This window comes from Strigops habroptila, chromosome 2 (genome assembly GCF_004027225.2).
Source record: "Strigops habroptila isolate Jane chromosome 2, bStrHab1.2.pri, whole genome shotgun sequence".
In the NCBI taxonomy this organism is placed as follows: domain Eukaryota; kingdom Metazoa; phylum Chordata; class Aves; order Psittaciformes; family Psittacidae; genus Strigops; species Strigops habroptila.
Genome location: NC_044278.2, coordinates 53,425,966 through 53,440,774, shown reverse-complemented (window position 1 = coordinate 53,440,774; position 14,809 = coordinate 53,425,966). Strand labels below are relative to the sequence as shown.

Below are 14,809 nucleotides of genomic sequence, written 5' to 3'. Positions count from 1 at the left end.
ACATGCTTTATAATGCTATTAAGCTGGATTCATTTGATCTCACAGAGAGTATGTTCAAAAAGTGGGAGTAAGCCCTTTGAGATAGATCATGTCACCCGTCAGTTGCACTAGATGAAGGCTCAGATCAGTGAATGGAGATTTTTGGGACAGCCTGACCACTTTGAAGAGGTAGGTTAATATTCTTTTGAGGATGGAGTTTTTGCTGTGCTTCTGCAGTAAAAAACTATGATTTGCAACACATCTTCATTTTCATGATATGCAAAAAGACTCAATATTTACATAAATGTAGCCAAAATAAAGACATTCAGCATTCCAGATACTGGAGAGAAAATTATCCTTACATAAAACCTAGAGTCATACTGGTCTGTAACTGTTCTCTATGAATTCCATTAATTAGGGAATTATGTTGATCAGACTGACCAAGAAAGAAAGAAAAGAAAAGAAAAAAAAAAAACCCAAACACACAAAAACCCCAAACCAACCAACCAACCAAAGAAAACCAAAGCAGACATTTGCAGTATTTTCTCTTGCTGTTGTTTATTTTCCCTCGAATTTTTTTTTAATTATTTTCCCCTTCCCGTCCAGTCTTGTACAGAACAGAAACATTCAGCTTGATGCTAATTTCTAGATAGAGATGCAGCATCCACAAACAAACCCTCCAGTGAAACTGCCATTTCTGAGGAAATCTGTGCACAGGGGTTGTGGGCAAGAGATCAGTTTTCCTCATTGTTTCACCTCAAGTGATGTACTAGAGTAAGATTTCAAACTCAGTGTGTTATTACGCCAGACAGAGTTAGGGTAGAAACAAAAACACTTAAGTGACAATTCTATGAAGGTCTTACTTGATTCCTCTTTTATTCAGCACTCCTGACGCAGACAACAGGCTTATTAAAGCCTCCAGTGTCTTGATTTAACTCTCAGTATGTTCACTTAATAAGAGCTTGTGTTCACAACAAATTTTAATTTGCTTTATTTTGCTGTTATATAAATGGTTATTCATTAAAGCTCAGTGCTTTCCAAAAGAGCTCATTTTATTCATATTTGCATGCTTTTCACTATAGATCACTGGGAAAAAAAATAATTATTTTGCTAAACAGTCACTTCAGTCGTCTGTCTCCAGCCTGATTCAAGAGAGTTTGAAAAGCAGATTCTGAAATCTGGAGTATCTCAGAATTGAAACAGCCTCAGTAAAAGCTGCTACTGTAATAGAGGCTTTTGAAATACTTCTTTCAAAGAAAACCCTGGGAGAAAGAATAAATGAACAAATGACACTGAACAAATGGCCAAAATCCTTACAAAAAGTTCAAAGACACATATATTAGAAAGATACTATAAGACTGAGAGAGTAATCTATGCTTCTAAGTTAGCTTAAGGAAACCAGCATCCCCTTGCTGACGATGGGGGGAGAAGAAAGGGACACTGCATTTTTGTACTGCCTCTCTTCTGCTACATCCTTCTGGGATCCTGTAAGAAATGTGAGTGGTAGGCATGAAAAAGAACAACCTCCTTTTATTCAAAATTCGAAAAACCCTCCTTTTTATTAAAAATAATTAAAAAAAAAATACTTTTTAAGTCACCAAGCTAACACAGTCAGCTTTAGGCTGGGAAAAATGAAAAATAATTTGTGTCTTCTTGATGAAGATGGGTCACTAAATGGTACAACCTTCAAGTGCACTGGAGCACGGCACTCAAAACTAAGGAAGGGGACAGTTTACTACACGAGGATCAAATTCTTAGCACCATCAGCTGGTTTAGATCCTCAGTAGCGTATTTGTAGCTATTCTTTAAAAATCTTTGTCATACACAGAAGAATCCTTAGGCTGGACCTTTTGACAACGATTCACCATAATTTTCATATGTTCAACATGCCAGAATTTACCCATTTTAAACTATCGTATCTGTAGCTATAGTACCTGTAGCATAAAATTTGCCTACTCTGGATTCAAGTGGTTCGGAGGGAAGAATAAGAAAGAGAAGACAGACCATGTGTTTTATGCAGTGTGGGAATCTGAACAAAAGCTTTGAGAAAAAGGGATTCAATGTCTTGAGAGTTTAGATCATCAAAGTAGCCAAAACCATAATAATCTTGCTTTTCCTGCTAATTTAAAGTGTCTATTGGGAACACAAAATAGATACAGTTGTCTCAAGAACTGTTTATGCAAGCTGTTCAGTGCCCTACCTGACGTTTTTCTTCTTAGTCCCTACAGAATAGTGAAAAATTCAGGTGAGACTGATTCAATAACATTGCTGAATACAATCAGTTCTGAAAATAAAACAAATAAATTCAAATCTGAATGGATGCACTTGTATAAAATAAGATGTCATTTTAATGGCATGAAAAAAATCTAATTCTTAGTAAAATACTGAAACTCATGTTGAAAAAACCAAACAAAAAGATGGAAAATAGATTTAGTAGAACTTTTAGTAAAAAAAAATTGACTCTCCTCTTCAACATTCATCTACACAAATGCCACAAGTCAAAGCACGTCAATCTAAAGCCCTCACAGAAGTACATAGAAAAATTCTTATCAGCAGCAATAGGCTTTGGATCTTACCCTACAGGTCAGGCTCTGCCATCTTAATCACTTAAGTAGATCCTAACTCTGAACGTTATTTCAGAGATTTCAACAGAATTACCATAGAAGATTGCTCAGCCTGAATAAGGATGTCAAAAACACAGCTCCTAGAAATCCAGCACAGCTGGGAAACATTCACACTATCGCTAGTTAAGGGGTCCTGATACATCTGTATTGTATTCTTTATAGAATATTTTTCATTTCTTTGAATATGAAAATCTCTCCAAAAGAGTAATTGATACTCATGCTCAAAATTTATGTACAAAATTGATCCTGATAAAAAAAGCAAGATCTTTTCCAATTGCTGTTTTGCAAAAATAAGAATTTGCAATCTTGACGTTTCAAGGGAACATATTGCAGGCATTATAAAGAAATTTATAATACTCTATGAAGAATGATACAGCCTGCAAAGCTTAAGGTTGCCTGGAGAGAATAAACCCACAAATCCAAAAAGCCTTAGTTTACCAAAGGTAGCAGGTGGAGAATTTCCTGACTTTCAGCTAAATAACATAAAAGCAAAACGCAAATAAAACCTTTTTGAGACCACAGAATCACAGAATCATTTGGGTTTGAAGGGACCTTAAAGCTCATCCAGTTCCAACCCCCTGCCATGGGCAAGGACACCTTCCACCAGACCAGGTTGCTCAAAGTCCCATCCAACCTGGCCTTGAACACTGCCAGGGATGAGGCAGCCACAACTCCTCTGGGCAACTTGTGCCGGCGTCTCACCACCCTCATAGTAAAGAACACTGAGAAGATGCAAACCACCCAGGATGCAGTAGTCCAGAGACGAACCCAACCCCTCCAGCCCGGAACCCAAGAGCCACACTGAGCACTGAAACTCCCCTCAGCCTGCAATAAACCCCATTGCAAGGGACTTGAGAAGGGGAGGACGGGGTGATCTGCCTGGTGGCAGGTCAGCCATGCAGGCACATCGCCTCCCAGTCCCTCCCTTTCCCCAGCCTCTGGCAAGTGCAACCCCCTCCTTCCTCAGTGCCTGAGGAACCTGCCTACCTGAGATAAACACTCATCTCTTGACTTATTTAGCTGTAATTATATATCAGGTAATCTCTGAAATGATGAACCACTTTCCAGGGTTCACAGCCTGCTGCATGGCCTTCCCCACTCCCCCTGATCACTTAAAGTAACACAAGTTTAGAACTGATGCCTATAAACTCTAATGCATATGTGAATTACCAGCAGAAGCTTGGTGGTATGGTAATAAATCCTGTATAAATTTATACCATTTGATTAAGGAGTTGCAGAGGGTGATGGTTAGGTGTCTTTATGCAACATAATATAAAGAAGACTCCAACTGGAAATCTGAATTAAGGTACCTCCTCAGAGTAGCATAATCCTCATTACCATTGAAGGGGAACTGATTTCATCTGAGCGCCAGCCTGAAGAGAGGGCTTGCAAGGGCACCCAAAGCCTCAAAAGAGAAACAAAATCCTATCAGTTGGTGTTATGAGGATTATGATTTTGTGAGTGAACATGGCACCGCACAACAAATAGCATATGCCTAAGAGAGAGGAATGACTGCCCCCAGAAAGCTCTGAGGATGAGAAATTTACAAGCTGTTAATTTGTTATTCAATAAAGCTAAGTATAAGGATGTGACCTGGTACAAAAAAGCTGAGAAAGTGATACAGAGCTTCCTTCTATCTAGAGATACCACACATCTTCTGTCAGTTTGCAAAGAGAAAATAAATGATCATTCTTGCCCTAGGTTTCGGCAACCTACTTGTTCCAATGAGAAGTTAAGAACAATCCTGTTCATCAAACCAAAGATACATCTAGACAAGTGCCCTGTTCCCAACAATAACCTGGAGCAAGGCCTTAAGGAAAAGGTGTGACAAAAATCTAGGAGTGTCATTTTCCAATACATCCCCCCTGCCAATGGCAAGAAGTTGCAGAGATTTCCTGAATCAAAGGTCACACCTAACCTCTCCATGAACCTATCCTCCACTGCTTCATCTAATTGAACTTCCAATTCATTCAAGCGCTTGGCTGCCAAAGGGTTCTGGGACAACAGGCTCTGTGATTTAATGACACATTTAATTACATTAAAATGTTGTACTTCAGTAGTTTATTTTTGTTTGGGTTTGTTTTTGCTTTTGTTTCTGCTTTTGTTTGGGTTTTTTTAATTTATTTATTTTGTTTGATGTTCTATATTTTGTGTACAATAAGACAGGGAATAACCACTTCTCATCCACTTTCTTTATACCATTCATAATATCACACCTCAGTCATCTGTTTGCAAGTGGTAGAACCTTTGTTTATTAGCCCCACCTTGCATAGGGCCATCCCATCCTCCTCACTATCCCTCTCTTGTTTTTTCCAGTTCTACCAGGCTCCTTAGAGCCGAAATTAGGGGCTAAAGTGTTTGACAAAATTCTAACAGATTTGGAAGGCTGTGTGTGCATGTATAATGTATAAATAACAAACAACGCTGTAAGTAGAGTTTTCATAACCCTGATGATATTGTACTGATATGTTAAAAACTGAGCCAAATGACAATTTTAAGACAATCTGCATGCATTTTCTTGATGTTCATACCAGCAAAAGGAAACCATCACCCAGTTTTAAAAGGCTGGTAACATTCTGACGCCTCCTGAATAACTCTACAACTCATTCAGGCCTAAAAAAACCTAGCTAAAATTAGGAAGATAAATACTTTTCTAGGAAAAAATACAACTCAAGCATCTCATACATATATGTGTAGTGAGAAAAGACTATTAAAGTGTCTCATATAAATTTTCAGTAATTGAAATTAAATCAAACTGTCTTTGAAAATGAACAATTGCGCCATCTTGATAGGGTTTAATTATCCTGCTAAAGTCACTTTGTAGTATTATAAAATATAAGAATTGTCTGATTTATAGTGCAGAGAGTCCAGCTTGAAAATTGGAAACTAATGTGAATGAAAGAGATGACAGAAATATCTACTGCTTGGCCTCCTGCAGGGCTTAGAGAGGTCACACAGAAGTGCTGAGTCTGGTGATAGAACTACATTTATTTATGCCAAAATTGCATGGCTCAAATAAGTCACTTGAATATGTATACATACATGGAAACATAATGACACTGTTTCCTTCAGAATGTGAGCCTGTCTTAGAAAATTGTGACACTGATATACTCAGACAAAAGATTGATAATACTGTCCCAAACCTGTTGTTTTATAACAAGCAGCATATGTGTAACACTGTCAAGCTGGAAATTTTCATTCACCATTTTCAGACAGTATTATCAAAGCTCCAATATTAGATATTCTCAGACATTTTTTTCCAGACTTCTTTTATTAATGTACTGAGAAAAAAAAAGGGAAAATCAAACCGAAGCTTTCTTTTTTAAAGTCAACAATTTTAACATGCACTCACAGAATCCTCTCCAAATTAAATCCCAGTGATGAAGGATGGAAGGAATATGAAGACTTTACACTTCTAATCAGTTTAAATTCAGACTCACAAAACTGTGGACAGCACTGTGAACCAGAGCTGAACCTACTGGGTTTTATGACAAGGATCTCTTGATTTTCAATGCCATATTTATTTGTAAGTTCACACAAAACACCATCTTCAATATCAGTCACTAGTCAGTAGGCACCAAAACCTGTGTGTCATTTACCTTCTCTTTCTGAAAATAAAATTGCAAGATTATTTATCAAGTAGTAAATTGCACAGGAGGGAGCAGGAGCTCTTGGTGTGGCTTGACTCTGAAGACTCACCACTGGCAGTAGCTTCCTCTACCAGGGGTCCACTGTCTGTCATAAGATTTTCCTGAAGTAAAGGCCCTTCTGACTGCCCATAATGTTACCACAGCCTGACAAAAAGTCTCACTGAAACACCTCAAATAAACCCTTAGAAAATTGCTTTCACCATTCCAGCATTCATGACAACCTTTTTCCCAGTGAGAGGCTGAAGGCAGGGCAAGCAGAACTCGCAGAAGAAGACCATTGGTGCAAGAAAGGAGTCTTACGCACCAGTGCTGGGACTGGAAATGAGGAAGCTGTAAAAGCACTGTGCAACTGCCTGCTGAAAATGCTCTGAGTGAGCACACTGCCTTTTCATACAGTGCCCATTCATGTTCCACAAGGTAACATGCTTTTTATTTGGCTGTTTTCCTCATTCCATTGGTAGACTGGATTTAAAAGTAAGTTACTTCAAACATTTACTCCTCTAAAACGTCAAATGGAGTCAAAATCACAGATGGTGAATCATCTTCACATCAGACATTCAGGTCTGACTCATTTGCCTGATGCAGGGATATCACTCTTTATTGCTAAAGTACCTTTAATGGGAAAGAAGCATTCAGTGAACGGGCAAGACTGACCGTGAGCTACCCGAGTCTCCCTTGCAAGCCCGAATTCTCCTAACATCCATGCTCTCACATAAGTTCACACCTATATACAAACACAGGGTGAAAACATTTCTAGGGTAGAAAGCCTGAGCTCACTTGCTACCTTATTCGAGGCTTAAATCTTTGCTTGCATGGCCTGAAGCTGAATGCGCTAATGCATGCCAATGTGCCAGCAGGTATTTTAAGCATACTCTGGACACTTAAGGCCAACAGTTAGCAATGAGGATGGAAGGTCATTGCATTTAATGTGCTTTTGAGACTGTTTTAATCTTGCAGCTGGAACAAAGCCTGAGACTATCCATTCTACTGACAGGGCTTCTTTGCTCTGAAGAATTTCACAGGCAAAGAAGATAGCTGTGACTCACAGGGCTCAGTGTTTAGGTCAGAGTTTGCCTGGAAGAATTGAATCAGTTGAAAATCTTACTCATCATATGCTTCCTATAATTAGTTTCATTAATTTACATCTGTAGAGATTCGTAATGCAAATATTAAGGTTGGTACAATTGAAGAGTGAATGGAAGTGTGTGTGTCTGTAAGCACCAGAAGAAAAAGCAGAGCAAAGAGCTAAAAGAATGCCCCTTATTGAAAATAAAGGACATGTTTCCAGGCTACAGAACAGAGAGCTTGCCAGCAGAGGACTATGCACTCTGCCATCCGGAGGATAACATCCAGGTTCTAGAATATCACCCATGCCATTACTTTTCCTGTTAACCCACCCAGAAGATAGGCTACAGACATAGCCTATGTACTGCAGATAAGGAAGAACATACCAAGAGCTGATGACTCCTAAAAATGATAAAAGATCTGTCCATAAACTAGCCTGCCATTTCCGATCAAGAACAACAGAGATAGGATAAGAATTCAGTAGTTGGTATACCTTTCCCCATGTTGCACACAGGGGAGTATAGGTGTGAGCATGAGTGAATGAGATCTATGAGGGGGTGACTGTGAGTTGAAAAAAAATCAGCTTATTTAGAGATTTTGTAATTTAATGTCACCCTTCCTTTCCTAAAGATGTCACATTTAATTTTGTAACATGAAATACCCTAAACCCTAACTGGTATAAATGAAGTCTTAAAAAAAGCAGCAATGTTCTATGCTCCCATGACCCTATTCAAAGAGAAGAAAATTGGCCTTTTTGTTTTCCCACCAAGTACATTTTTGCAGTCCACCTTAAACATGAAAAGAGACTTCTTTAGTGAAATATTAATGCTGACATCATTAGCTACATCTAGCATCTAGCTGAACAGAGCAGCATCTGCTTGCATTTTGTAGATGCTTGGTTTTGACACATCTATTTAAACAAGTGGCATTTTGCATTACACCTGTATAATTCCAGGGCAACTCCATTAGTGTTACTGATGCACTAGACTAAAAATACATGTGCACTGTGCTCTTGTTTCTTGTTTGGTGTGTTGTGATTCTTTTTTTAAAGACATGTATACAAAACCTTAGAGAGAGCACACTATGTATAAAAGCTAAATAAAATGGCATCACCAGGTTGCTAATGTATTATGAAATACCAATCTTCAGTGACCTTACGGCATAAAAGTTACAATGTTTTAGGTAAAAAACTAGTTAAAGAAAGATGAAGGAAGAAAAAGGTAACATTTTAAACATAAGTATTCAAGATGTTACATGCAGACTTACTAGATATATTAGTGCACATATATACATATAGTACAGAAAGCTTTAAAAAACAGGGGAAAAAGTCTCACTAATATTGTCTGTAATAGAAGAAATTGTGCACTCAGGACATTTTTGGAGTTCCTACAGAAATTCAACTAGCCTAAGTTCAGATGTCTTGGTCTAACACAGTCACCTTATAAACTCATCATTACCAATGGAAAGAACTCAGGCACCCCCAGAAGGTGAGTTGGCCAGCCCACTTCAGACTGACACGAATTAACCTCCCAGAGTATTTATTTCCTTGCCTTGCCTACAAAGGCCACCTACAGTGACAAACTGAGAAGTAAATATTTGATTTGTACATGAGAGAAAATATGAGGGCTTCTTCTGCCCTTATAACACAGGTCATCCCCCACTATAACTGGAATATTCAAGGCTTTCATTAGTTTTCCTCTTAATGAACATGTGGACACTAACACTGAAGCATAGTCCATCCTCAGTAACAATAAATATTTCTTAAATACCCATATTTTTAAGTTTTTTTCACGACATTATCATTTACTTCTTATATAAAGTGGTCCAACTCTTCCAAGTTCAGCAGAGAAAAATCCCCAAACCATCTACTTTTCTTGAAGACCTTGCAAAACAAAACATAAACCTTTATTTGATCTAAATGCTAGCAAAACCCTCTCTTACCTTCCCTTGTCATATCTTTACTTATGCTGGAAAGAAAATACTCCTAAAAGAAAAAAAAAACCATTACTTTCTGAAACAATATATTAATAAAACAATTACTTTACCTATTATAACGTGCATGCCAAGCCTTGCCAAATGCTTCACAGTTTGGTATCCAATTCCTTTAGCACCTCCAGTCACTATAGCAACCTTTCCATTTTGTGTAGGGAAAACTATATGAGGAAAAAGAAGTAACACAAGGTTAGTTCACAATAATAACATGATTAAGAAGTTAAGATGTATTTTAAAGGGGTGTACACATAACAGACCATTCAAGCCAGGCTAGTAAACAATCTCAGAAGCAAACTCCGTATAGAAATAAAAACTAGTGAGCATCCGCCATTATTTACTGCACTATGATTTTCCAGTATTAACAGTTCAGGAAAGACTGAGGTTGACAACACGAAAGACAAACATTCAGTTCAGAAAGTTTCTCGTTTCTATTTGCGTGCATTTCGTCATCCTGCAGTAATCTGCCCTTTAAAATGTTCACCTTAACTTTGTTACAGAGCAAGGTGACTGCTGATACAAGTCAGCTCAGGGATGGTTCACTCCATGCGCACAGGGAAACAACCTCAATCGGCAGCATGATATCCTGAAAACTTCTTGAATGAGGAAGGATGAAGGACAGGCCTCTACCAGTAACACAGGAGAAACAGCAAAGAGCTCAAGTCTAAGATGACGCATCTGAGGGGCAGGAGCCGACTGCTGTAATTTACCTGCATAACTGAGCACTCTCCCTGTAGAAAATCATAGAATCATGGAATCAGCTGGGTTGGAAAAGGCCTTTAAGATCACCAAGTCCAGCCCTGGCCCCCAAAGGAAGGAGGTGGCAATTTTTTGCATGAAAAACCCCAAATGCTTTTCCCATCCATCTCAACCCTCTCCTGCAGAAGCTAGCACCCCCAGCGCCCCACCAAGCACCGCTTAGCCCAGGGCAACACACAGCCAGTGGGTAGGGCCCACTCTCCAAGCCCCCTCTGCTAGTGGCTGCTTAGACCCACAGCCTGAGCCTCCTGCATCCCCAGGAAGCCCTTGGACCACCAAGTGACCTATAAAGGGGCTGGGATGGCCGCGGCAGGGTGGCCACTATCCTGACTGCAGGCTGCCCAACACATCCCTCCAAGACAGAGGGAGTCCTCCTGACAGAGGAGAGCAAAAGCATTTTAATATAACTGCATGAATTAGGTCAAATATCAAATACAATTTTCTGATGAGGTGATGAATCTTTCATGTGAAGCGCTGTGTGACTTCAGGTGTCCGAGGTGAATTTCTGTTTGCTTTTTAGAAGCTGCTAGGTATTTGTACAAGGAAAATGGCGCCGAATATTTCATTTTACCGTGGTTCAGTGTCCGTAGGCAATGTCATAAATAACAAATGTTAAAAAGATGCCGGCTTTCATCTATCAAAGAACTTTCTATTTTGATTTCTAGGTTTTTAGGGGATTGCTTTGTTGTACAACACTAGCTCATATTTTATATTGTTATGAAACACAGAACTAGTGCTGATACAAGCTGCTTTCTTCACAGCAACTTCAAAAAGGACCCAGATTTTACCTTTTTGAAATACATAGTTCTTTCCAGCACGATCCAACATGAATTTCTGTTCTCTTCAGGTAACAACAGAATTCTTTCCATCCACACAGTGAGAATTGCTTGCAAGTATTTGAAAGTTAATTCCTATTACAGTGATATTCACGCATGCAGGTGTCCTAATATATCTAATTCGAGCTAAATAAAACTTCACTGAGAGCTTTGTTAAAGGACTTCGGTTTGGTTATAAGCAGTGCTGCCATTTCCACAAGAAACCTTTCTCATAACAAACTCTAAGTAAAATGTCCACATTTTCTTCAAGAGTTATGCCTAGAAATTGAATCGAGACCTGACAGTAATTACTTGGGTGAACTGTCCGCTCTGGGTAGTATTTTTAATTGCTTATTACGTTACCAGTCTTGGTCTTTTTAGATCATGTTTTCCTGGTCTGTTCTCTGTCAGTGAAGGGGGGGGGGGAGAGAGAAAAAAAATATGGTTTTGCAGACAGGAAAATTTTTGAAAATGCAGACAGGAAATAAAAGATTTTGAAGAGGATGTTCTTAGTGTGAAACAAGCTGTTGTCATCTCTATGTGAAGAGCCCTTGTGCTTCAGCGTGACCAGATACACTTGAAATTTGGCAAGGTCATATAATCTCAAGTCCTTTCCACCATGGAGTGAAAAATCACTGCCTGAATGATTTGCATTCGTGAAAAGGGGGAGCAGTATGTGCCCACTGTTCAACATCTTAGATCACATGAAAACACAAACACTTTGCCTTGTACCAAAGGCATGCTGAGAGGAGACAGGTCTCTTAACCAGGAACAGGGCAATACTTTTTGCAAGATGGCAGATAAACTGAAACAGCCTTTTGAGGTTTTGTTAGCTCAAAAAGTTCAAGACTCTGAAAAATGAACTCTCGCAAAGCAAATACCTCTTCATTCAGTTGAGTCCATGCTGTAAAAGCCATTCTGAGGCCTCTCCTGAGGGGTGGAACAGCTTTAAATCCATACGAGGAGCACTGGCATTGCCTTGGTGTTAAAGCAGGAGAGGCCATTTCTGGCCACAACAGATACATGCGTGAACTTTGCATGTGGCAACTGCATATGTACTTGTAAAGAAAATGCCATCTATACGGCAAAAACATGAGCTGAAGTCCACTAAGTAATTTTCTTTTAAAATTTAATTAATCCAATCATAAACTACATTAAAAATTCTGCTGACATGATAAGAGTTGAACTATTTGCTTCCTCCCCAGAGTCCTCCTTCCCCATTTATCTTTCAACACATTTCACCTGTGCATTTGGGTATAGAATCCAGAGAAAAAAGGAAATAAAGTCATTTCTATTTTTGTTTATTTCACTACAGCTGAAAAAAACGTACTCCAACACCAACGAAAAGAATTCCTCGAGATAAATTGTTTTCCTTTGGGCTAAGCACTCTCTCCTCCTTTTGCTTCCTCCCCTCTCATCACATTGCCAACCTGACATTTGGATTTCAATGTTGCGTACAGGTGCTGCCGCTCATTTCCATTACTGCACCACTCTATTACCTATTGAATAAGAAGTGACATTTTAGTGCAAAATTCATTTGCTTAAAAGAAAACGAATGCAAGAAAATGAGAAAAAGAAGACAGGACTGGGGAAAGGAAAACAACATGAAGGAAAAATGGGAAGTCAGAAAAGCAAAGCGGTAACAGGTATCACTGCAATGAAATAGTGCTTAGCAGAAGACAAGGAAAGAAAATGCCCTGTCATATCCTGTCCACGAGGGCTGTAAAGAAAAGGACAATTTTTGGTCCCAATGGCCACTCAAATCATGTACATTAACAATCTGCAATGAAAAGCGTGACAGATGCACAGACTCCGCTGCAGAAATGCACTCGGAGAGATCTTGTATTATAGAGAGTTTTAAAATAGGCCTGTTTGTAGCAGCTAGCTCCAAGGACCTAAGAAAGCACCCAGGGAGGGAGAAATAAGTGCCGCAGACACATCAAAAATGGCCAGTATCTATTTTATTTACAACAGTACAGTACACAGCTTCCACGTGATTTTGAATAGACACAACACTGTATGCCACATCTCGGTATATTGGCTCATGCCAGCCACAGTGAGAAACACAAAGAGGAAAACATCTTTTTTTGGGGGGAGAGACAAAAACCAACCAAACAAAAAAGCCCAACCCTCAATTAATTCTTAGTTTTTATTTTTATTACTCTTAAATTAATTCTAAGCAGCAGAAAAGGTGCACTGTTTCCAGCAAGACAGATACCTTAATGTAAAACGAATCTTCATGATTCTCACTGCTAGTTCTTACATCAATAAAAGTGGCAGGATCAAATCCAGGCTGGGTGTGTAAGCCAGTGACAACCACAGTGAAAGGCAGTTTATTGGTGTCCTGTTCTCACTAGAACTCCACTGAAAGGTAGAGTTTGTGAAACACTCACCTTTTCAGTGTGAAAACACCTCTTCCATGATGAAGCCCAACATCAAACTTTCAAAGCAGACCCAGGCTCGGCCTGGTTTTATAGCAGATACTGGCTTATTTAGCGCGAAAAGTTGAGTGGAGTATGGCCGGAGGCTGGGAGCCCCCAGGCAGGAGGCAGTGGGGACCCACCAGCTCTGCCACACTGGAGAGGTTCCCTCTGGCGCTTCTTGCACCTCATTTAAAACACCCCAGCTCCCTCTCTGCGTCTGCTCCTTCTAAGTAGGTAGATACTGATCTCAGCTACAGAGGCGTAATTCCAGTGATCTCACCGTGGGACATGAGAACCGTACAGCCCTGGTGCTAATGAAATTCCCCTGACCAAGCACTAGCTGTTAATTTCCCTTTGTGTTTGAAGAAACCAGCCTGAAGCCCTTCACTGCTGCTTTATCACGCCAAAGTCTGAGAGAGGCTACTCCCAGGCTGCAGGTTCTGCCTGCATCCAAATGTATTTGGAAGAAATAAGCCTGTCTAGTTTGCAAATGGATTAAGCTGAAGCAGAAAAATAAGGCAGATTTATTCTGTAATAAATATGTCCAGATATGAAGCTATTTTAAAATAATTATTGTCCCTTTAAATATACTTCTACTTAATCTGAAATAACTTCCATGCACAGAGACATCCTCACACAAAGCCGATACTAAGAAGAATTTAAGGCAATTCTGTATTTTTTAAAAATACTGATTTCCCAGGGCTGCCAAGCTGTCTCTGCAACTGCCAAGACCACAGAGAAATAAAACAGACTGCAGACCCGTATCAATGGCCACTTCCATATCAATGACCAGTTCCTGCTGGCAAAATCTCAACTCTGGGGTAGGGATGGGCAGAAGTAAAGTAGCCAAATCAAAACAGAGGTGTTAAACTTTCTTCTTTGCAGAAATGCGCTATGTGAATATGAACACAGACAATGAAAACCTCAGAAGAACTCCCCTTACAGTTGCTTGCTTTGGTATTCTGTGATCTGTACAGCACAGCCTGAGGCAAAAAAAAAAGAATAAAAATAAAAAATTAAAAGTTTATTAAAAGAAAATTGCATGTAATTTTTTCCAAAGCTCCATCTCCTACCCTATACATTGAACATCTGCATTGTGGAACATTATGAGTTGTGGACATTAAAATATTATATCTTTATATTAGTCTCTTCATTAAACCCTCTTTTTAAGACATTAAAGGCCAAAGGCAGAATTTGAATTGTCTGAATCAAGTCTCCAGTCTTTATCAGGCAAGAAAGATGAGCACCGCCGAAGGCATCTGAAGACCTGGTCAGAGGGGCCACCCAAGAGGTGCCACGCTGGGATCTGCCAGCACCTCCTGAACTGGGCACTCAGTGCTGAGATTTTGGTGCTATTTGTGCTGAAAAGACCTCAGCAGACAAATCCTAACAGTTATTTTTTTCCTTCCACCTATAGCTGAATAATTTGCATGCAAATATTACGCCTGAAGGGAACTGGCAGAACCACAGATGGGGGGGTGGGGGGAATAAAAGAAGCCCCAATG

The 14,809-nt window shown here is 39.5% G+C and overlaps 1 protein-coding gene across 1 annotated transcript in view; it reads right to left on the bottom strand.

Moving 5' to 3' along the window:
• DHRSX (dehydrogenase/reductase X-linked) overlaps positions 1-14,809 on the bottom strand; it is a 173,953-nt gene that overhangs the window by 126,417 nt on the left and 32,727 nt on the right. The window contains exon 2 of the mRNA XM_030477739.1: positions 9,364-9,471. Within this exon, the coding sequence (XP_030333599.1) occupies positions 9,364-9,471 (108 nt within the window). The remainder of the gene's footprint in view (positions 1-9,363; positions 9,472-14,809) is intronic.